General features: G+C 39.0%; 1 protein-coding gene and 1 long non-coding RNA gene across 2 annotated transcripts; both read right to left on the bottom strand.

Annotated features, from left to right (window-relative positions):
* Positions 1 to 6,000: 6,000 nt before the first annotated feature.
* On the bottom strand, positions 6,001 to 12,431 carry MANSC4 (MANSC domain containing 4). Its single transcript, XM_009924262.2, has 3 exons — positions 12,201 to 12,431; positions 8,923 to 9,057; positions 6,001 to 7,938 (listed from the first exon to the last, which is right to left on the bottom strand). The coding sequence occupies exons 1-3, from the start codon at positions 12,427 to 12,429 to the stop codon at positions 7,250 to 7,252; spliced, it is 1,053 nt and encodes a 350-aa protein (XP_009922564.1). The 5' UTR covers positions 12,430 to 12,431; the 3' UTR covers positions 6,001 to 7,249.
* A 64-nt stretch (positions 12,432 to 12,495) lies between these two features.
* LOC138689978 (uncharacterized) lies at positions 12,496 to 22,644 on the bottom strand. The gene is made up of 5 exons (XR_011328742.1): positions 22,276 to 22,644; positions 21,028 to 22,175; positions 15,623 to 15,747; positions 15,334 to 15,478; positions 12,496 to 12,606 (listed from the first exon to the last, which is right to left on the bottom strand). It is a non-coding gene; the product is annotated as an uncharacterized lncRNA (long non-coding RNA).
* Positions 22,645 to 22,714: the final 70 nt, after the last annotated feature.

Genomic DNA, 22,714 nt, shown 5'->3' with positions numbered 1-22,714 from the left:
CATTAATTAAGAGTCTGAAATTTAAGAGTTCTAAACTTTCTAAATGCTTTTCAAATGTCAGATTTTTCTCTATCTGTACTCCTGTAAAATAAAGGTAATGTTGCCTAAGTAGTTTAACTTTTGGAGAGGTGTTGAAACACACTGAGCAGTATGAGGTTCTCTCAGTTGTCATCATGAGGGCTAACAAATACCCTCAGTAAAAATACCTGTCTCTAAAATGGTGGCATAAAATAAGATAGAAAATAGGATGGTAGTAGGCAGGTGAACTAGCAATTATTGACAGGATACCAAAATACCTGGGAAAGGAAGAATGATGAGAGTTGCTGAAAGTGAGAGCTGGTGAGTAGTGAGGTGAGGAATGGACTGAGTCTTGGTACCCTGAGGCCTGCTGAGTTGTCTCTTGAATGTACCCAGGCTGTTCAAGGAAGAAAAAACCAAACATTTGTAGCATCCAGCTTACTGCTGTGAAGCACAGAGAAGGAAATTATATGGGTGTTTATCTTGTGTTTGGTAATTTGTATTTGAAAGGAATTGACTTGAAGCACTGGAATCACAGGCAACTTCTATTGCCCTCTCATGGCTAATATAAAAAAAAAAAAGCCCTTAAAAATATCAGCTTGAAAGGATGTAACTCTTCTTGCTTTTATTGTACCTTCCTGGCTTACTAAGATTTCAGCTTAGAGAGAAAGTCTTCATTTTCTAGAAGGGGCAGAGGGAGTTTTTATTCATCAGACTTAAGGATTCTACATACCTACAAGAAGAACCTAGCATGTGGCCCTGCCAGCAACTTGTTGAGAAGCAGCAGCATAAGAATAAGGACATTGACAACTGAAGGGAATTGAGTTCTGCAGGGTGTCCTATGTGGCTTGACTCACTGACTGCTAGGATTTCTCATTGTTTTGTGTTTGCATACAGCCAAAGGGTTTATGTATTCCCATTTCCAAAACATTGTCAGTTTTGGAAGTATTCTTCTTAGGTAGGGACTGTTTTCTTATGGAAGGAGACTGAGTTTAATGCAGCTTTTTACTCCCTATGAGAAGTTGCCAGAGCTGTAGCTAAGATTGAAAATGCTTGGCCTATAATTCCAATTTTGCACTTACCAACTTGGTTATTTAGGGGTCCTTCCTTTTAGATCTGTATTAATATGAAGTTTTAGCAGAAGCTTAATATGGGGTAAGTTTTAGCTGCTATCAGATTGTTCCTTTAGTCAGGGTTAATGAGGGTAATGTTTAAAATTCTCATGTGAAATAGTATATCTCTAATTCCTAATCTTTTTTGAACAGCTGTGAAACCAAAATTACTGAGGAAGCAACTGCAGTTTGACTCAGAGTGGTATGGATGGTGGAGTTGTGCCTGGCTTTATGCCAAAGGCAATTTGGTTCTAGTATGTACACAAGAAAAATTTGTTTCCTTAATTAGCTTTGTCAGTGCTTGCATACTGTCTGGTGTACTAGCAAGCATATGTAACTAACTTCTTTTTGCAGTGGCATGTCTTATACCAGACTGTCATGAGTAATGCCCTTAATCTTTTAAGAAATCCAAAACCCCATAAGCTTGCTTTTCTCCATAAAGTTGTCCTTATGTACTCAGGACATATGAGTACCTGATAAAATCCTCTCTGCAACAGAGGACAATTCAATTTTCCTTTGCTCTTCATAGACTTTAAATGGACCTAAGCATGACTCTGTATGAAAGTTGTAGTTAAAATAGCAATTTGACTTAACTAATAATAATGGCTGGTAGAAAGAACAGCACAGCAAGGGAAATTGATTTTTTTCATTTGATTGTGTTAGCATTTCATTAGCTTCACAGCTAATTAATGGAAAACCTAAAATGCACAGGCTTCTAGCGTTCCCTCTGAAATGTTCAAGCCTAGCTTATATACATTCTATAAATGTTTCAAGAAATACAGGCAGGATAAAAGGTTGCTGTCTTCTGAGTGCCAGGACACTCAGATGTCTCTACCAACAATAGGTTATACCTACTGGCAAAGAACAATGGTGGGACTAATTCATTGTGTTCCTTAACCACATCCAACACTTACCATCAGGAATTAATTGTCAGAGATATCAATTTTCCAGTAGTATCTGGCTTAATGACCCTATGGCTATAGAACACTTGGCCAGCTGGCCTTAGAAATCTGCAAGATTGACCTCCAACCTTGGTTTTCAATGTCGTCTTCATGTCCTCTCCTTGCTAAGAAACATGCGAGCAAAATTTAAAATCTTTCTAATACCGTAAGTGCCAAATCAAGCTGCTAGAGTCAAATGCAATATAAAATTCAGAGTTACGCTTGTGATTTTTAGTAATGGTTTATATGTTACAGTACAGAACTTGTGTAATGCAGTGGACTGGATCAAAGGTAGCCTGGGTTGTATTTTGAGCTCTTTGTCATCTTGGATGTTTCTCTTTCCATTTTTCTGTTTCCCCCCTCTAAACTGTTTGTGTTTGAGGGTGGCAGTATTTCTCTGTGATTATGTAGAATACCTAGAACAGTGGGATGTTAACTCCAGTGGGAGTCTTCCCAACCTTGATGATGTATAATACAGCACATGTTTTTATGAACTGAGCTACACATCTCTATTTTCCTGTATAATACTCTTGCAGACCATGTCATTGGAAACCTGCACTGAAGTTTAAAAACTATGAGGAGTTAAAGAGTAATAGACTTACAGGTTAAGCAACTGTATGGCAGAGTAGTAAGTGTATCTGTAGCAATGGTCACTTATTAATATATCATGTGCATCATAATGTAAATGCATGCCTCTAAGGTGTGTATCCCTCTCTACATACCTGTGTATATGTACTTTCTTGTTACATGAAAGTGCTCATGTTACTTAGAAATGTAGGTAGATAATACTTAAATCAAGAAGCAGGCTAGGCCCCCCAGTGCATAAATTTGAAAGGAAGGAGGAGAAAAAAAACACACATAATATCTAGAGGCATTGGCTGTTTCCATAGGTAATTCTTTTACTGGTATTTACTGGCCAAGAGGAACATTGAGCTGGTTCATGACAGCCCTGACCTCAGGCAACCCTGTCCATCACAAATTGAAACTTGAGCAGGAAGACTACTACTGTATGTGCTGCTTTGCGGTCACTGTTCTAACCTCCAAGTAGCAGATGTCTCATTTCAAATCCAAACACTTGCCCCCGCAAACTGGAAAAGTAAGTTCTTTACAGCAAGGAAAAATAAGCCATCATCTCCAATGGGAAAAAACCTCACATGAATTAAGTTCTTGGCCATCTGGAATAGCTGCGATGCATAGTTTTGCTGGTGCTATTGAGGAGACTAACCTTTCTTTTATCTCCCATATAAACATTCCAAAGAAAGGTTGAGATCTAGCGCTTGCTCAAACTGGAAAAGAATTGGCTTTGTCAGCATTTGGGCTAATTTTTTGCATCTAGAAACTACTGTAATCACTGGCATAAAATGTCTTTAGTAAACAGTGTGCTAGGAGTTGTGAAGTGAGATGTTCAAAGTGTTGCTAGTTTCTTGAGGTTGTTTGTCTATGGTCTATCGCACTTTTGCCCTTTAAAAAAGGGCTGTCGGACACTAAGCATAATCTCTTGCTTAGATTAGACAAGAAGGCCTGGACAGAGACATAATTTAGTCTTTGGCAAGGAGAGTAGATGTTACAACTACTTGTAACTTCAGCAAGCCCTAAGCCCTGACTGTGACTGGCTGTGTGTGAAGAGTTGGTAAACCCCTACAGATAATCTCATGGTCTTCAGGGAACTAATTTGTACTCCTGGCTGGAGTTGACACTTTTTGCCCTATTTTCATGCATAACATTGCTAGAAGCACAAGTAAGGGATAAAGAGACAGTGACTAAAAAGGGTTGTGTTGTCTGGACAAATTATCTTTCTACCCATTTCTTGTTTTCCCTCATACTTAAAATGTATGTATTTATTGTCTTGTGGCTCTCCTAGTCTGTAATAAAATAATCCTGCTACTGTGCTTTATATAACCCTTTTCCTGCCTATTTTTTTCTCTATATGCCAACAAACCTAGAAGACTTTTCAGAACATAATCTTGTACGTTTTAGTCATTCCATCCTGCCCCAGAAGCATGTGTGTGTGGGACACACAGAAATTTTCACTTCTGTCTCATTTTCTTTTTCTGGTGAGTATTGAGGTCCTAGCTCCATTATATGATTCTACAGAACATAATATTGAGGGTTAGTATCAAAGGAGCATCAAGGTGCTATTAAGTGCATTATACAGTCACTAATCTGGAGATGAAAAACCATGGACACCAGGGATGACTGTGACTTGCTGCAGATCACACAACTGATCAATGGTTGGATAGAAGTTATTTTTCTGAGAGTAAAAGGAGGTGGAAAAAACCCACCTGTTTGAAAGCAAGTAGTATATTACCTATGACCTCTTTCTAGTAAAATTAATGCCGCCTTGCAGAGATTTGTGTTTCTGGCGTGTTGGAGTGTACCCTGTCTAGTGAAAGGATTTCTTTGCTAGTCTTTGCATTTGTAGGTATACAACATCCCTGGTGTAAGAATAGCAAGTTCTCACTTTTTCAGGAGTTGATTTCCCTTTTAAAAAAAATAAATCTAATAGTAGTACCTATCCCCTATGACTAGCTATTCTTCTTGAATCAAGGTGCTGTGGAGGATCATTTACAGCAAAGGAAGAGTTAAACAAGCTGGAAGAGGCCAAGCACTATTGAGTTGGCAGCACTGCAGACTGTCAGCAGATGTTTTGTGGGGCATTTAGGTAGCAGCCCAGCCTGAATAGGAAGAAGAGTCAGGATAAGAATGGATACTGAAGACTTGATGACAATGAAATTAGTGCAAGTTGACTTGGAGCATGTGGTTAATCAGTTTGTTTATTTAATGTATTTGATCAGGTTGTCATGATGTATGAAGCATCTGACCGTTATCTGTGGTAGACATCAAAACATGAACTTTGAAAAATCTCATTTTCTGGTTAAGAATTTATAAATGCTTGTGTCTTTAACAGAAAGGTGGTTCACTGAGCCATGAACATTTCCTTCAGAATTTGACAGAGAATGGTTGGTAGAGCACTGTACAAAGAGAATCCTGAACGACATGGCCTGCAGCTCCTAATCTAAAAAAGAGAGTACTGACAGTCTTGGCACACATCACCATTTCCAGTCTAAGTTGTGGAGAAAGGATATAAAGCACATCGCAGTAATCTACAGGATGAAGAACTGAGTTTCTCCTCTGATATACGTGTGCCTTTGTTTCCTAATGAAATGAGTCAGACCTGAGACTTATCCATTTCGGGGTCAGATCCATGAAGATTACCCTAAGATGATCAGACATACGTTCTTTATTTACAATGTTGCTGTATTCATCCTTTGATACAATATAGAGTATGTTGGTTCCTTTCTCCTAGTTCTTTTCCTTTCAGTGTTAAAAAGCTGGAAAAGAACACCTGTCAGCTTCCTCTAATTCAGAAGAGCCCTTGGGGTCTCATCACTCTTAGTTGAAATTTTTAGTGATAGTTAAACTATGTGCTAGATTCAGCCCCATGATGAATTAAGAAAGTACAATTTGATGGTAAGTCAGCTTGTTCAAATTTACAAGTGCATCATGCAGTGGGCACATCTCCAGAGTTTGTATCACTTTACATATAAACATAGAACTGCCTTTAAAAACAATTCATACCTGATTTTTCTAGCTAAAATAGAAGGAATTTTTGTGTTATTTCAACTGATTAAATAACCTCACTCCTTTAAAATGTTCTCATCCTGTGTCAGTCCCTCTTCTATTACATATAAATTAGCATACAAGGTCAATCAAATAATATAAATGAGGGGATTTTTAACTTCAGTTTTGTAAGCTACAGTGCTGATCAGTGTGGGCTGAAATATAATTTTAGGTCTTTTCCTCTGAAACAAACCTGCTCAACTGTAATGAGGTATTCACGTGGCCTTACAACCTCATCACTGCAGTCTTTGAATATTGCATGAATCTTAGTAGTTTTAAAATAATTTACTGCCACATAGACGTGAAAATCAGTTCTATTTTTTATTGTTTCCTTTTTATAACATTTACACTGGTCTGGGAAATAAAAACTTCTTACAGCAAGTGAAGAAAGTGAGAAACTCTGAGATGTTGACAAGTTTAAAAGAGGAAGAACAATCCTGGTTACTGTTGAAAATGTTTGCTTTGCTAAGCAAACTTCCTAAGTAAGGTAAGGCAAGGAAATACCTTGCTACCTTGTTGATCTAGTTGCTTGACTTATATTCAGGAGGAGCAATTTTACGAATAGAGTATACAGGATGAGGAAACAAAAAAGGGGGGTTTATTATAAAGGTAATTTGCAGAGATTTCAAAACATTTTGTGTATCCCTGTGCAACATACATTAAATGACTGTCCCTATTTTGAAAAGCTGATGATGTAGATGATAAATCCAAGTAGGCAAGGAAAAGCAAGTCAAGGTGGACAACACAGACTGATGCTAACTGCAAGGCATGAGCAAATGTTAGTTACATTTGTGTTTTCCTTAGCCAATAACAGAATGGATTTGTCAATGCACTGCAGAGCAAGTAACGTTACAAAAGCAGTTGAAGTCTGAGGGTGCTTCTTGTTACCAGAAGTGAGAAGTGGGGTGAAAGTAAAGCATAAAGATTGAATGATCAATTGTTTGGGTATGAGTTTATGGAATTCAGTAGTTTTGGGGATTTGGGTTCTTTTTGGCGTTTTTCTTTGAAGGAGTAAAGAGTGCTGGCTAAAATTGTTTTGTCTCAATATTAGGGATAAATGAGGAAAAAAGGTAATCTAGAACTTGGAGAAAAAAATTGATAGTTTTTATAGAAACAATGAGATCTGAGGCAATTAAAGGATGATTAGGGTTAATGATTTTATGATACTATAAAACTTTGGTCGGTTTTACTGATTACACTTATACTTAATTTTCTCAGGTTAGTTCAAAGTCAGGGGAGAGAGTACGTACAGCTGCAGTGAATCTGCTCCTTAAGTTAGGGAAAGTGTATACTGTTTGTTAGGCATTAGTCTGGGTCGGATTTTGAACCAAAATGTGCTCGAACACCTCTGAGCATGTAGTGGGAGCTATGAGTGTGTACTTCTTACCTAGAGAGACAGGGGAATTGTGTTTCATCTGTCAAGAATTAAATTACAACTGAAAGATTCTGAAACCATCACTGAAAAAATTATCTTTGGTTTTGTAAAAGAAATAGGTTGGTATATATGATTAATTTTGAAAAAGCTATTTGTTCCAAAGCAAGGATGGTGACAGTATTTTACAAATCACCTTTGACAGCAGTATGTTTTATGAATTGTCTCGACATTGCTCTTCTTCTCCTTATCGGCTTATACTGACCTCTCCTGTTACTGCAATGCCCTGCTGTGAAAGCAACAGTACAACAGCAAAGGAAGATGAGAGAAGAGCAAAAAACAACAGGAATCAACCAGACACCCAAAGCTGCAGCTTCCCAAGCAGGTGCCTCATTATCCGAAGTATAATTCCTACCACTGTAGCCTTTGGTTTCATTTAAGTGTTGCTTACTGCTGTTCAGACGAGGAGGAGTGGGCATGTGGGATAATACCTCGGCAGACTTTGATATCAAAGTTGAGTGTGCAGCCTTCTTGTCTGAGCTGGTGGTTGACATAGTGCTTACTGAAGTTCTGCATGTCCTCTTAGCAAAATGATCATCTGGTGGAAAAGTTTCTGCCCTGGAATAAGTGGTAACCTCAGGTTTTTGGACTGTCAGGCTTGTGCTGGAGGTGTAAGTGTTTGCTGTTAAGCTGTGGCTGGTGGTAGAAGAGGGAGCTTGGAGCAGAAGAGAGCTCGACGTGGCATTATGATGCTGGCATCTTTCCCACTCGGTGGACTTTGTGCTGTTTTGACTTTCATATTTACTTGGTGTGGAGTGAGTATTTGGCTCTTTGGATGTCAGTTTTTCAAAAATAAGAAGATCTGGATCAATCCCTATTAAATCATAAACGATGTTAGTTAATGCAATGAAAGCTCATCTGCGCACCCACGAAAGGAGCACATGCAGACAACGGCAGGTCAGGGAGCCCAAGTAATACCCATCAACACTTTTTGGACTGGGGGTGTCACTGCCTAGGGTTAGGGGACACTTCACGGGATGCAAGGGAAGTGCATTTAGGGATTGCACAGGACTTAACTATGGGATGCTTAGGGAAGGAACCAAAGGTGAGGAAAGGGAGGGATCTAGGCTACTGGGGAGTAGGGGAGTCCTGACAAACGGGGGCTGTGTGTGTGAGTGACAGTCTGCACCAGCAACTGGAGGGGGGGCTGCACCCTCAGGGGCTTGGACATCTGGGTGACAGTGACTGGGGTCCAGGCTGGGCAGACTGAGTATCTGAGCCCAGCTGGGGGGATTCACATTGTACATAGGTGTGTATATATATTTTCACTAGCAGATCTCTGTCGTGTGCCACCAGAAGAAGCAGGATGAGGCTCTTGGTGCTACCTGTGTTCGTGTGTCTGCTTTATGCATTTGTCTGGGTTACCTGTGTGGCTGGTTGTGTATATATGCATACTTGTGGTAGGTATGTGTGCTCTTCATGCATGTACCTAATGGGAATACACTTTCAGCCTTGCTACTGGTTGGATCTGGGGTCATGGAGCAGTGGCAGCTTCGCCTCTCAGTCTGTCAGATCTGGTATGGTATTTTCCCCAAGCATAGTATCGATTAGGTACTTGGAGCATGACTCTTGAGAGCAGGATGTATCTTCAAGGTCCTTTCTCATGTATTGAATGGAAGAAAGGGGGAAAGTATTCTCAGAAGTAGGTACATTAATGAATAAGGAAAGAAGTCTTATGCTTTTTTAGCATTGCATGTTACTTCAGAAGATCTTCCAGCACAGCAACTGACCTAGTATAATTTTAATGTTTCCTATAGTTGCTATGTTTTCAGCCTTTATAAGTGAAACGTTTAATTACCTGTTGTGATGTTGTACAAAATGACATTGATTCTAGCCTTTAATATGCAGCTTTCCAATGCTGGGCAAGACATGTGCAGGCAATTCATATTCTCATGAATGGCTCCATGGTAGAACACTGCTAGATTGCAGGAAACTGTAAGACAAAAGGAATAAAGTTGAGCTTATCAGCATAATGACCATTGCATTTTGCATGTTATTATATTATTTAACATCAGAAGATCATTAATACTGGGCAGCTCCATAGTACTTTAAATCTGTGGTTCTCTGATTATCATGTAAACTAATTAAGTGTCCAGTCAGAAAAGCAGAACTACTAATAATTATATTCTTATTTTACATCTGGAGAAAAGGAATCGAATACCCATCTGAATTATAAATGTATCTGATTAAATAAAATTATATGTTTTATCTTGTAGTCCCCCTACCAGTTGCCTGCCTTCATGTCTCTCATGCAGTGAGTGGACCATTTCTAAAAGTAAAGCTATCAAGGAAGGCAGCTTTAAAGTGTTTTCTTTTGTGTAATATACCTGTCTGCTTGAAACTGGACTGCAACCACTCATTTCACCCAGACTATTAAAAAACATCCTGAACTACAATAAGTAAGTGACATCCTGCTCTGCTGCCAGTTCCCATTCATTTTCTCTGTTTGCCTTTGGACTATTGTATTTCTGTGAATAGAGCAGTTTAGACAATTCTTCATTTATGTTTGGAGGTTCAGTTTTATCTTCCCACATCAGAAATCAGGGCTAAAGTAATAATGAAAAAATGCCTGAACAACTTGTCGCTGAAACCCGATTTTCAAAAGTATATGATGTGCAAATCCTAATGTTTTAAGATTTAGATTGAAAATGTATGCTAAAATACTTATTGGAGTCACACTATATAAAAAGCAGGAAAGATTCTTCTTTCAGAGTCTTACAGTACATCAAAATCTTAAGTCAAAATATCAAGTCAGAAGTTAATTTTATTTTATTACATCAATGTGCTTGGAACAGGATCAATGTTAGTTTTTGGTTTAGTCGTACGAAGTTTTGGGAGTTTTATTTATTTCATTTTACCTGCCTTGAATGTAGCCTCCATACCTGAACTAATATGGTTACCTGCAATTAAAAATGTATTGGCAGGACAGGGCTTTATAAATGTGTTCTATTTATTTAGGTATTTATTCTGAACATTTTTCTCACATGTGTAAGTAATGAAAATAATTTGTAATGCTTCTGCAATGTATAACAGAAAAAGTCATGCAACTTTTTCCATTTTATGTGTAACTAAAAAAAAATAATCCCTAACCTATGTACAAATGAGAAAAGAAAGAAAATAGACTACACCTGAGCTTACCATCTTTTCTGTATTGTTTGTATTTTTCATCTAGCAGCCTCAATACTGCATCATAGATTTAACACAGTAAACACACGCCTTGAAAATTTTTTTTTTTTCTGTCATAATGCACTTACCTGCCCTAAGAGCGAAGTATTTTCAAAAAATGTATACAATTAATCAAAGATAATAATCAGCAATTTTTCTTTCGCTGATGTAATTTTCATGTCCTATATCTACCTCTAGTTAGGCTTCATCAGTTTCCAGTTCTACATCATAGGAACTTGAGCTTAGAGTAGATATTTATGAAAGTGAGACCAGTACAAAGAAGGTTATGATTATCAAAACAATAGAAGAACATAACTTGTAGAAGACAGAATGATAATCTTATAGGGATTATAGAAAGCTCTGGCTTTATTATATACCAATTGGTTTACATTGTTCTTTAAAAGATTAGAAACATTTTGTAGTGTTAGAGAAGCATATTTAGCCAGTACATAACTATTTTGATATATTTCCTGAGAACTACAGGCATTTCAACAGGTGAGATATAAAAAACATTGGCTTCTACAGATAAAGGAATTTAAAATCCGGTGACTGTTTTTAAGAAAATAATTCTGAATATAGAAATATTTCTAGGCATCAGTAAACATTTTGCATCATTTTTAGCATAAGTTAACAGTCTAAAAGACAAAGCCCTTCAAATATTTCTATGAAATATCTATGTAGTACTTGCTTTTCTGTGATATCTTTTGTTCAAGGGTTCTTAAACAGTCTGCAAACACTAACAATGTGGTATTATTGAAGTCATTGTTTGAAATATCACTATTTTCAGATATTTCTTCACATTGATGATTTTTCTTCCAACAGAAAACTGTTCTTCACTTGCATCACATGTAGCAGTATGTACCCTTGCCTTCAGACCCAGGTATACAATGTTCTGGATTTTGTCAAAATTGTTCTTTCCTCATAGAATTTAAGACATAAGTTGACTCTTCCCAGGAATGCAGCTGGCAGTTACATCAGTTATGTCAATGTCAAGTTGTCAAGGTCATATTTTTGCTCGTAATTCGAAATTTCGTCAAAATTTATATTGACTGCTTTTAGTAACTGGTACCTCACTTTCATCCTCCATATCCAAAAACCTTTCAAGTCTTTTGAGTTTTGTGGTCAAATTTAGGCACCACAGACACACACTTCATGCACACTCCTAAAATATACTCCTACAGTGTACCAGTGCAGTGTGATATAGAGAAAGTATGGTCTTGGGCTTAAGAAAAGCAATGATTTTTCTTATTTTTATTCTGAGTCTGAGTTTACAAGGCTAGGGAAAAGGGGTTGCCAGCTGAATAACTGCTATTACTTATTGCTCTAATTTTATTGTTCATATTAACGTTATACCTGGGTTGCGTGAGAAACATAGTGTAAACACAGAACAAGAGAGTGCTCTCTCCAAGAAAATGAATATTCTTGTGTTTCAGAGAAGGACAAATTGTCTGTTCCCTCCCTTTTCCCCTCACCATGTCCTGGTGTAGTACCATACTCCATGAAGAGTCCTGTTGGAATCAGTGTCACTGTTTTTTCTTTACAGGAGTAGATGGTGATGGATCCTGAAGAGTTATTGTTTTAATGTTGGCATTGCCCTCAAGCTTTGTAACAGAGATCTAAAATTTTAAAGCAGACTTTCAGATTTTCCTGTGTTTCTAGTGTAGTCTTCTAAAAAATTCAGATTGTCAGATTTCTTTCTATGGGACTGACAGTGGGGGAACAGTTACAATGTGCCTCTGCTTTCCTGACTCAAAAAAATACATGCATCCTTGGTTTTGGTTTTGGGTTTTTTTTTCATCATTTCTTCTTCAAGTAAAGGAGTGTTTAGATAAAAATTACCCAAAATGTTTTTCCTCAAATGTTGTGATATAAATTTTAATGTATGCCACGATCTTGGTAATAAACACTCACCATTCCTCAGAAGGCAGCAAGTTCTGCTGCACTGTTGGGGTGAGACTTCTGCATAAATCTTCAGCACCTGGGCTCCTCTCTTCTGTGATTCCCGCAGGTCAATCAGAAGACCTGGGAAGCGTCGGATCCAGCAGTTCTTGTAAAAGGTAGTGGGTGAGCAGAGAGAGTCCGACTCCACAGCCAAACGCAGAACCAACAGCACTTCGGCTACTACCACCAGCAGAACCATTTCTTTGATGTAATGGGCTTAATCAGCACGCTTTCTCCTCCATGGATGGATGCACTAAAGTTTGGACCAGCATTTTAAGAGACAATCTCTTGAGTGGTGAGGATACTGCCAATTCTGCCAGGGACATGGGCCAGGGGATGTTTTTTCCAAACAATTCCCATGATGCTCTTTGGGCAGCTGCTGGAAGGAAGCAGCTGTTTTAGGAGCTACGTACAATTATAATAGTTATTGCTGCTGTTCCCTAACTTGATCATTTGGAGACAGTTTTTGAAGGACAAAAGGCACAGGCAGGTTTTAGTCATTCAGAGAACTTGTTTCTTTGGTCCCCAGTTTGTGTCTCTTGTCCTTCTAAGACCAAACTAGGCAGACAGCCTTAACCTGTGTGAATAATGGTAAACTCAGCATATTGATTCACCTCAGCTCTGAAAGTATGCAGTACAGTCACGTGAGAGTGGGTAGGTCTGCCACTTCATTCAGGCACGCTATTACACTCAACACAATAGAAACAGCTCAGTTTAGTTTCTTAACACTTTTTTAATTATCTGGCGGCTGCAAATATAGTTTCCTTCTTTACTAACAAACTGAATTATCTAATTCTGTCTGCTAGCCAGAGGTGGAAATCTGTTCCCCTTCCCTACTCTGTTTTGGTTGCAAGAATAATACAATTTTATTTGCAAAGATCTAGAAATAGATTAATATGACTGGAGAAGGCTGTAACCTGCATTCATCTCTGGACCAGACAGGTAATCACAGTCCTGCCCCTAATAAGTTTAAGAATATTGACCAGTCTGTATGGGTTTTTCTGCTTATGTTTAAGCATTGGAAAAGGCCTGTGAGGCTTAAAGAAAGAAAACAGCGTTGGCATATAGGGAGGCAATTTTTCAAGCACCTGGTCTGAAACCTGAAATTCCCAAGTGTTTTGTTTCTTAAAAGGACCCAGTTTCATCCCTGATTCCCACTTCTGTATGCAAGATTCCCACTTCTGTATGCCTTTCATACAGAAAGGCTTTAAATTATTACAATACATGAGTTGATTTAAACTCAATGGACTACATAGTTATGTTGAGAGAGCTAGGTAGAAATATGGTTGTCTGCTATAAAAATTGTGTGTTGAATATATAAAAATATTTTAGACTGCATTTTTTTCCTTCAAGATTAGAATCAAGGAATTTCCCCAGTTCTATATAAAGTATAGATCGGTTACATGGGGGGGAAGCCTCAAACTCATTTGAATTCTTTAGTCATTATAGCTGGTGTTTATTTTGCAAAACAAGGCCCCCAAGTTTGGAAATGAGCCAACACGTACACAATTTTGTTCTACACAGAGTTCCTTAGAAAGTAGTAAAGCTCAGAGTAGGTTAACTCCTGTTGATCCAATAGCAAGACCAAGGCATTTATTTATTCAGTGGAACTACTGTCTATAATAAGGAGGATTCTAAATAAATGTCTGGTTTTATGCAGACTGCATGTCTGTTGTGGCGAATACGTGAATTAAATTGTAAGGAAGAGCGTAAGTGGGTAATTCTTTAAGCCTCCGTCCTGAAAACCAGCTCTTGGTAGTTGTGTTGTTTTATTTAGTTTTGGTGGTTTGATGTGCTTTATTTTAATGTCTGTGAAAATCACTTCTTAAAACCTTAAATATGTTTCCATACACCTGTTAGTTTGCATTCAGTGGACTGGGATGTTTTTAAGCATTTATCTACTATTGCCACAAGCACTATTGACAGTGTATTTTTCTAAAATTTTTGTTTCAGATTTCCAAATTTCCAAATTCAGCTTTCTGTAAGACTTGCATGCAAAAATGTTGATTCCTGATTACTTTCCTCACTCCTACTCTTCCCACATCTCCAAGAAGAGAAATCTAGAATATTCTGAATAACTCGGGGAAGCATTTAACAAGGAGATGAAACTGATACAAACCAAGTATTTATATTGGGTAAAGCTGAATGTGTCTTTAGTCCATTTAAATAAATAGAACTATTTGCATGAGCAAAAAATTAGATGTAATAGGTAGCTTTGATGGTATATGTATTTGTAGTTACATAAAGATTATGTCTGTAGATAAAGAAACTGTCTCAGTTCCTCTGGTTTTGTATGTTTGATGCCTTGCAAGGTATGTATGTAGATAACATGTATGTTTACTTCTTCCTTTCAGGAAAAAAAAGTAATAATAAAGGACTAGCCCTGTCACCTATTTCAGTTAGATGGACCTGAAATGCCATATGATTTCTTTGATTTCAGTGGAGCTCTGTCCAGACATTAAGATAAAGTGCGAGACTGGATGTGAACGTGACTGAGCATCTAAACATCTTTCAGACCATTCAGTAAGTCTTTCTCTGGTATCATGTTTCGAATAAAGTAACAAATTCTCAAGTACCTGTTACTTCCATTGAGGCAGTCTCCAAACACAGTAAGTGAGAGTACTCACTGTGCCTAATATTTAATTATGTATTTGCAAAAATAGGCTTGGGTAACCAGCCCTGTTGTGTACAGATCTATGTGTTTTCAATGTATATTTTGCCAATAGACACGTTGCTACTCTGAATACCTTCATGTTTTTATTCTGTTCTGCTGCGTGCTTCAAACAAGCAGTGTTTTTTTCCTTTTCATTACTTGTCATTCTTTCTCCCTTCTCTGTTTCTGAATAAATTATAAGACCTGGAATAGCTGCAGGGAAACTTTTTTTATTTAATGAAATATAAAAAGATTGAAATAAATAAGGAAATAGCTGCTTTAGGCAATCTCCTTTAAAAACTGAAAAGTTCTGTCTATTAAGTTTCAGAGTCTTCTGCCAGCCTCCCCATAATTTCACTTTGACTTTTCTATGGGAAATGCATATATAAAATTTAATGCTGAGGTTTTAAATCACAAACATTTTGCAAGAAGGAAATACCCGAGTCTTACCTGCAAACCAGTGACCGACTGTTCCATGTGCTCTGCAAGGAGGGATCAAGAGACTTTCACTGTTAGTAAGGAGTCTCTGGCCAGTATCAGACCAGCACTTCATGTTATTCAGTAATTCTGTTCATCGGTCTTCTCAAATTTCTTCCTGGAAAACAAAAAGGCAGTTGCCTGTTTTCTGTGAGAACATGGATGTCTTTGCAGTCCTTTCAGTAAAAGAGATATAAATGTATCTGCCACAAAGGAATAGAATGATCTTTTTAATGATTTTTCTTAGAAACAGAAACAGTACCTGAAGTTTTCCACCTGGGCTGGCAGTGGTAATGGCACAATCCAAGAGCTTCCTAGCACAAAGGATTCATCATCAGGCATTAACTCTTTTTTTGCCAAATACAAACAAAAGCAGACACTTTTTCCCTATAAAGTAACAGATATATATTGATATTTGGAATTATATTTAGCTTATATGGAATATATGGTTCTAGTACTCAGAATACGGAAAGACCAGAAAGAGGATCTATATAGTACAGGAAAGCATTCCCGAAAAGGACTAAAAATGCCAAGGCTTTGATTCTGTAGTCAAATCAGCGCATCTAAAACCACACTGCACATTGGCTTTGTTCATGGGTCATCTGTTGTCCACACTGTTATTGGCCCGTCCTTCTCTGCTGAATGAATGTCTTGAAGTCCCCTCTCAGCCCTAATGGGGAAGGACAGTCGATGCCCTGGCTCAAGCTGAAGCTTAGGCATTTGTGCTGTTTTAACAGCTATGGGAGACAGTGGCGTTAGTTGCTATGTCCCAGCCAAGGCTAGTGCCTGTCTTTGATAGTTTCTCCTTTCTTCTGCTCCATCAGTGGTGGTTAAGCCAGTATGATCAGAGGGACACATGCCTCATGTAAATGCAGACTAGACAAGAGAGGACACTTGGGCCTCCTGTCTGCATCTTCTCTTTCCCAAGTAGGTTATAGGAGAGAAGTGAGAGATACCCCCTGAGGCTCCGATGGAGCAATGCAACGCTCCTCGATGCTGCCATGATGATGCAGAAGCACGTAGCAAACGATTGCTGCTAGCACAGACCCAGCCTGTCTCAGGCGTGGGAAAAGACCAGTGCTAACTGTGCAAAGCACTTCTTCTCTGCTACAGTTAAAGTCAAACATGTTAGCTTAAATCGTCTCTGGTTTAGGTTGTCTGTGACAGAGCAGTTGAAAGATGACAACTACCGGCTGAGAACCAAGACCAAAGCCTGCAGTTTCCCAGGTGAGGTATGAACCTGCCTATGTCCTCCTTTGAACATCAGTATGCTTATTTAATCAAATGTGCAGCATAATCCCCTGCAATGTCAGCCCTAATAATCTCTGCTGAAGTCACTGGAGCTCTGTGCGTGTGTTGCGCTCCGTGTGAATAAATTGAATTGCCGGCCTGTCTTGGAATAGTCTTTATCTCAGTTTTCTTAGATATGTACATGTGTTTTCCTTTTATTACAGTAGTTTCAAGGTCAAAATTTTACCTAAGCTAAGTATTTTGATAATGCCAGAATATGTCACTGTTGCTCTGTAATAGTAAAAAAATTACAAAAGGCTAATGTAATGAATCATGAAATAATGAAATGTAAGTACTTTGAAAAAACTATCAAAGCAAATCTTTCTGATGTTATTGAAATACTGTGCTCACTTTTCTTCTCCTTTAAAATTTCCTTGAAATCAAAACATGTTTGCAAAATGTCTTAAGTCCAACGAAACAGCATTTTTTGAGAGAACTGTTTTGTCAAAAACAGCTATTAGTGGTCAGATTTTGGTTTGGAGCAATATATCAAACTTTTAATGAATCTGACCTTCTGCAAGGTTTGTGCCAGTTGGGTCCAAGATTCTGGTTTCAGCCCCATCCCAGCAACATGGTAAAAAGAGGTGAAATATTACAGTTTCTGTTCTTGGGACTTCATGCAAACCATTTTTTAAATCTTTGTTTCAAAGGGGCTGCCAGGCCCTGAGATTGTCTCAGAGCTTGGCTTCAGTCTAATTCTGGTAAAACCTCTGCATGAAGGCTGGAATCTGTGTGTTCAAACAAAGAGCAACAGAAGTCTTAGGCAGATTAGATTTATACAAATATAAATCTACTGGCATACATATAAACTTGAGCCAAGGTTTATGACAAAAGGCACAATGTTTAGCAAACACTAATGAATGAATGCTGATTTATGACAGACTTGAAACTAGGCAAAGGGGATGGAGTTTCAATATTGTGATGTATTTTATACAGCTGGATACTTAGTGAAAGTCTTCCATGTGGATTACCATTCATCTTACCTAGTTATTATGTACTAAAATTCAGCTCTGCCTGTCTGCACCAGAATTTAAAAATACATGCTGTTTTAAAAGCACCCAGTTTACTCTCATCTAGACAGAGCTACACAAGAAAATTCTGGCTGGGGATGCACAATGTGTTTGTGCAAACAAACATCCCTCGCAGGAGGTTCAGCAGCAGGCAGCGCACTCCAGCTGCCTGACCCCCATTCAGGTTTTGTCGGGGAACACTTATTTCACCTGAGAGTTTCAAGGCAATTCCTTACTGGGTCTTTGGCATAAAAAATGGAACAGATTGAATGCCATTGTATCGATTTACACGCTCATGCCTCCATTCTGCTGTCTGGTGACTGAACTTTCTCAACGCCCGCTAGCACGCACACTATTGGAACAGCCTTTTTGCTGCCCAGAGAGAGCTCAGTAGCACACACGTTAGTATCAATCACTCATTAAATTTGACTAAAGCAGGGATAAGTTAAGTACTGGATAATAAATAATAAGTATTCCAGAAAAATACCACTACAAGTATTTTTTCAGTAGTGTTACAACATACAGTTGTTGCAAGGAATAAATATTAAATAGTACATCAAAAGCAGAAAAGTTAAACGGAAAATAATACAGAATAAAGTCTAAACAAATGCTATTAGAAATAGGAGTGCTTTTTTTTTTGGAATAGCATTGCTAATGGCATTGGGTAAGAAGTGCTTTGTTTGGCTGCAAATCTGAAAAAAGAAATTACCTTTATTTAGCAGCTCATCCTTCACAAATGATAGAGATTTCAGCTGAAATAAAATTATGCTCCAGTCAGTTCCTCTCAGAAATGCCAAGATCCTTTAGAACACTGATATTTTTAATGCTGAAATACTGCAGGATATTTCCTATGTTCCACAGAGGCTTACTCTGTATCCTGTGACAAGGAAAATACTAAACAATGGCAGCAGTTGGTGAATCCTTTCCAAAAGACTAATTCCTCTCTTGAGTAGTTCCACTATTACTCAATACACAGTTCCCTGGCAGTACAGTACAATTCCCTGGCGTCTCAGAGGGAAGAATGTGGCACTTTATATTTTATATTAGATAGCATGTATATTTTAAATATCCCCTGATTCGGTTCCAGTTCACATTTTAGATTAATAAGGCTGAAAGGTATTCAATTTTTCCTTTGTTTTTTTCCCTCTATGTGGTCCTTAGAGCAATCAGGTTGGTGTTACTGTCTGGTTCTCATGTATTATCCAGTGTCTCTGTGTTGAATCAAGAGAAGGTTTGCCTAAAACAAACACAAAACCACTGCAGTCTTCCTTTAGGCACTGTACTGGTGCTTAAGGGTTTTTTCCTCCTCTGCTGCAGATTTTTTGTGTGATCTGGGGTTAGACCCACAAAGAAATTCAGGCTATATTTCACGTATATGTCAACCAGGTTTCCTGCCAAGAAAAGCATTTGTCATTCTGATTCCTAGTCACTGGTACTTCTGTTACCCCAGCTTTGCCGTGTCTTGTGACCTTACCAGTCTGGAGACCCATCCAGCCTACCACACGAAGCCACTGAGTGGTTCACGGAGGAAAAACAAGTGGCCGTGGTTTTCTAAGTAAATCTAAGCAGCGCTAAATAGTTGAAGTGAATCTAAAGTGTAAGCAGGCTTCAGGCTTAGCACACAGAGCAGGCTTGCACCAGCCCTGTACACATCCCTTGCCAGTCAGGAAGCATGAGCCGAGTTCCACGCAAAACAGAAAGAGAGCTACTTCTGTCTAGTTATCTCTGGCTTTGCTTTTCCCCATCTTTGTAGCAATAGCTGCTCCTGACTCCCTGTGTTTCCTTGCTTTTGCTATGCTGGAAAAGTCAGAGGGCTATAGAAACGTATGCCCAGGCAGAGAAAGGGTCAGAAGCTTAGGTTTTCCATATCATGGTTGAATGGTCTATTACAATGTGGCTGCTGTATAAAAGAGCTTCTTCCATTTCCAAGTCTTTCTAAAAGAAAAGAGTGATCTCTCTTCAGCCTTGGAAATAATTCAGGCATTAACTACAAGAAAATAATTCAGGCACCCAGCACAGGAAAAAGTGTCTAGACTGAATCCCAAGCAGAAATGGCCATCTCAACTCTAGAGTGAGAGACAGCCCTTATTGACGCTCTCTGATGCCTTCCCGCTCCATTTGTTGGCACTTAAGAATCCTTTTCCTTGAGATAAATTTGTCTCTCAGGCACTGTAAAGAGAGACCTGAACTATCTAAAACAGCTTGAAGATTTTGCTCCAGAAGCCAAACTCTAAAAGCCAGGTATTGAAAAGCTGAGCATAGTTACCCTTGCCTTTCTCTCTATGTAAACATCTTGTTCTTCAGGGTATGTTCTTTTATCACACACTCGTTTAATATCTACCACGATGCAAACTTGTTTTTGTCTTGTTTCACGCTTCAGCGTGTTCTTGAATAGTGATAGATGGCATTTCATATTTGTTTCAAAGATCATGCAAGTCTTTTATGGCTCTTAACTACAGATTTTGACTTTGTAGCTCTAGCACTAGAGTTCCATTTTTAACTCTGGAAAACACATTTCTTACTCTCTTAAGATCAACAAAGATGATTGCTGGTAAAACAGCAAGACCTTTTCTTTGATTCCAGTATAATAATATGTGTTCTTGATCTTAGCATAAAACAGTATAGCTGTGCACTGGGAGACAGATGAAATTACCTCTACAAACACGGAACAAAAAGGTAGTCCTCGCCTTGGTGCATTTGCAGTGTAAGTACTATATAAGCACACCATACAGACTGACCGATTAGCATAGTAAAAAAACAAGGGAACTGCCCTGTCAGCATGCTCTGACTTAACGCAATTGCCCAGTCCTAAGCCTGGATAAAGCACAGATAGCTGACAATCAGCCTAGTAAAAACAATTGGTTAAGGAAACAGATTTAGGCTTTTTGCAAAAGTGGCCATTCAACAAAGAGTACTGCTGACCCCTTGTGCGTGTGACAGCTCCTAATGAAAGCTACAGAAGTCGGTGCTCTCGAAAGTTTGCTGGCAGGAGGAAAATACTTATTAGTACATGATAGAACTGCTCCAGTCTATTAAAAACCTCACGGACTGTGAGGAAGACGGACTTGAAATCCTTGGCAGAGTGGCAGGTGCAGGCACATAGGGAGCAGGAAGGCACATAAGGCAACAGAAGAAATATGCCATCTATCCAGGCTGCTGTGTCAACACTCTGAGGGAACAGAACTTATTGTAACTGACTACATGGAAAAAATCACTCCCCAATTAGGAGCTAACTTACAGATACATGAAGCATGCAAGACTCCAAAACAGATGTCTAAAGATGGCAATCATACCACCGTGTTGGCAGTCATACTGTATTCCAACAGGGGAGCTTAATGGCCACGACAAACACGAGCTCTCTGTTTACCTCTGGAGTGTGAATGATTACAGTTTCTTGAAATGTCTGCCTATGGGAATTAAAGTACAAGAAGGAAATGTGGGTTGGACTCCTCCCGAAGTGGTAAGGCACTTGTTGTACGTGATGATCCTTTCAAGGCTGAACCTGAGGCAGAGAAAAAGACAGCCAGTGCTCAAACTCAAGCTTCGGCTACGTGTGACAAACTCGAAAAGCCAAATGATGCAGTGGTTCATCAAGAACAGAAGGAAGGAAAGTGGAATTTGAAAATTAGTTTAATCTTGAGGGAGAATGAAAGAGGAACATAAAACCGTTAGTAGGAAAGAGAAAACAAGAGGTGATAGTGACCTAGCTAGGGACTGAGGCTGCTGAAGAGAACTCTTTGGAACTGGTTGACATTCTATATAAAAGGGTTTCAAAATAGGAAATGGGCCTTTTGAAAGCAAGATGATGAAAATGTTTTGAAGTGAGGTGGAAAACAAAAATGCACAGAAATCTACCTCACCTCAACAAATGCTTTTATAAAAGTCGGTAGAAGAGAACACCTGTAACTCTGAGATTGACATTCATGTCATCTGTATGAGCTAGAGTTAAGAAGCTGAAGATCAAATCAGTGAGAGAGGATCATTTCACAGAGGAAATGCTAAAAAGCAAACAACCCTGTCTTCCTTAAAAAAAAAAAAAAAAAAAGAGAGAAAAGAAACAGTCTAGTACCACTCTGAAGAGTTTTAATAGTTGGGGGAAATGATCCCTTCTGAGTAGTGGAAATAGGGAGTTGCCTGAAAACTAAGCAATCTGCAGTAGCTGGAGATGAGTCACATTACTGCTAAAGGGAAAGATTTTCTATGATCTGCAGTACACGAAGTGAAGGAAATACCTTTATAAACATAAAAAATATATTTTTAAAGTCTTTCTATTAAGCATCATCATATAGGAATACACAGGATGGCAAACTTCCTCGTCTGTTTCAGCAGGTGTTTGTTTTTTTAAAGAGAGTGTCATTACATTTCAAGAATATAAGGAGGCAAGCAGCAGAACAGTCACTTTTTCCACGCCCAGTTGTTAATTTGCTCCTTCCTTGTTTATGTTGCACAAACTCGGGGCCCTGGTGCGTAGATCGCTCTTACGAATAACATAGACGTCCTATTCCAGGAACTTTGCTGAAATAGAAAAGCAAGAGGAGCAGAACAGGTTATGTAGTGTCTTTATACGCCGAACGAGGGGCTGAGGCACCGAAGGAAGGTCGTAGCAGAACCGTACTTGCCGTTCCTCAACCCCACTGCTGCACTAGACGTACACCGTGATCCTTTTTGTTGGTTTTCTTGGCGAACACCAGCGTGTCAGGACGCCGCGGCACCGGGCCCAGCGCAGCGCTCCCCCCTCCTCTCCGGCCATGCACCGATACACGTACACGCACCATATTTGTGTTTTTTGTTTTTTGTTTTTTTTTCCCTGCGTGTGCCGTTCGAGAACATTCCCCCTCTCCATGAGGAGAACATTTACGGCAAGAGCTTAGAGCCATCCCGGCCCAGCTCAGAGCTGGGGACGGGGGGGGGCGATCGCATCGCTGCCCGGAGCGGGACACTCGCCCTTCGGATCGCCTCCCTCACAGGCACAGGAGCTTAAAAATGACCTTAAAAATGTCCCCCCTCCCCTCGCAGGGACCGGCCGGCTGCCCTGTGGCGCCGATATACCCCCC

Source organism: Haliaeetus albicilla, chromosome 19, assembly GCF_947461875.1.
Source record: "Haliaeetus albicilla chromosome 19, bHalAlb1.1, whole genome shotgun sequence".
NCBI classification, from domain to species: Eukaryota; Metazoa; Chordata; class Aves; order Accipitriformes; family Accipitridae; genus Haliaeetus; species Haliaeetus albicilla.
The sequence above is the reverse complement of the archived record's forward strand: the minus strand, read 5'-3'. Positions and strand labels throughout refer to the sequence as shown.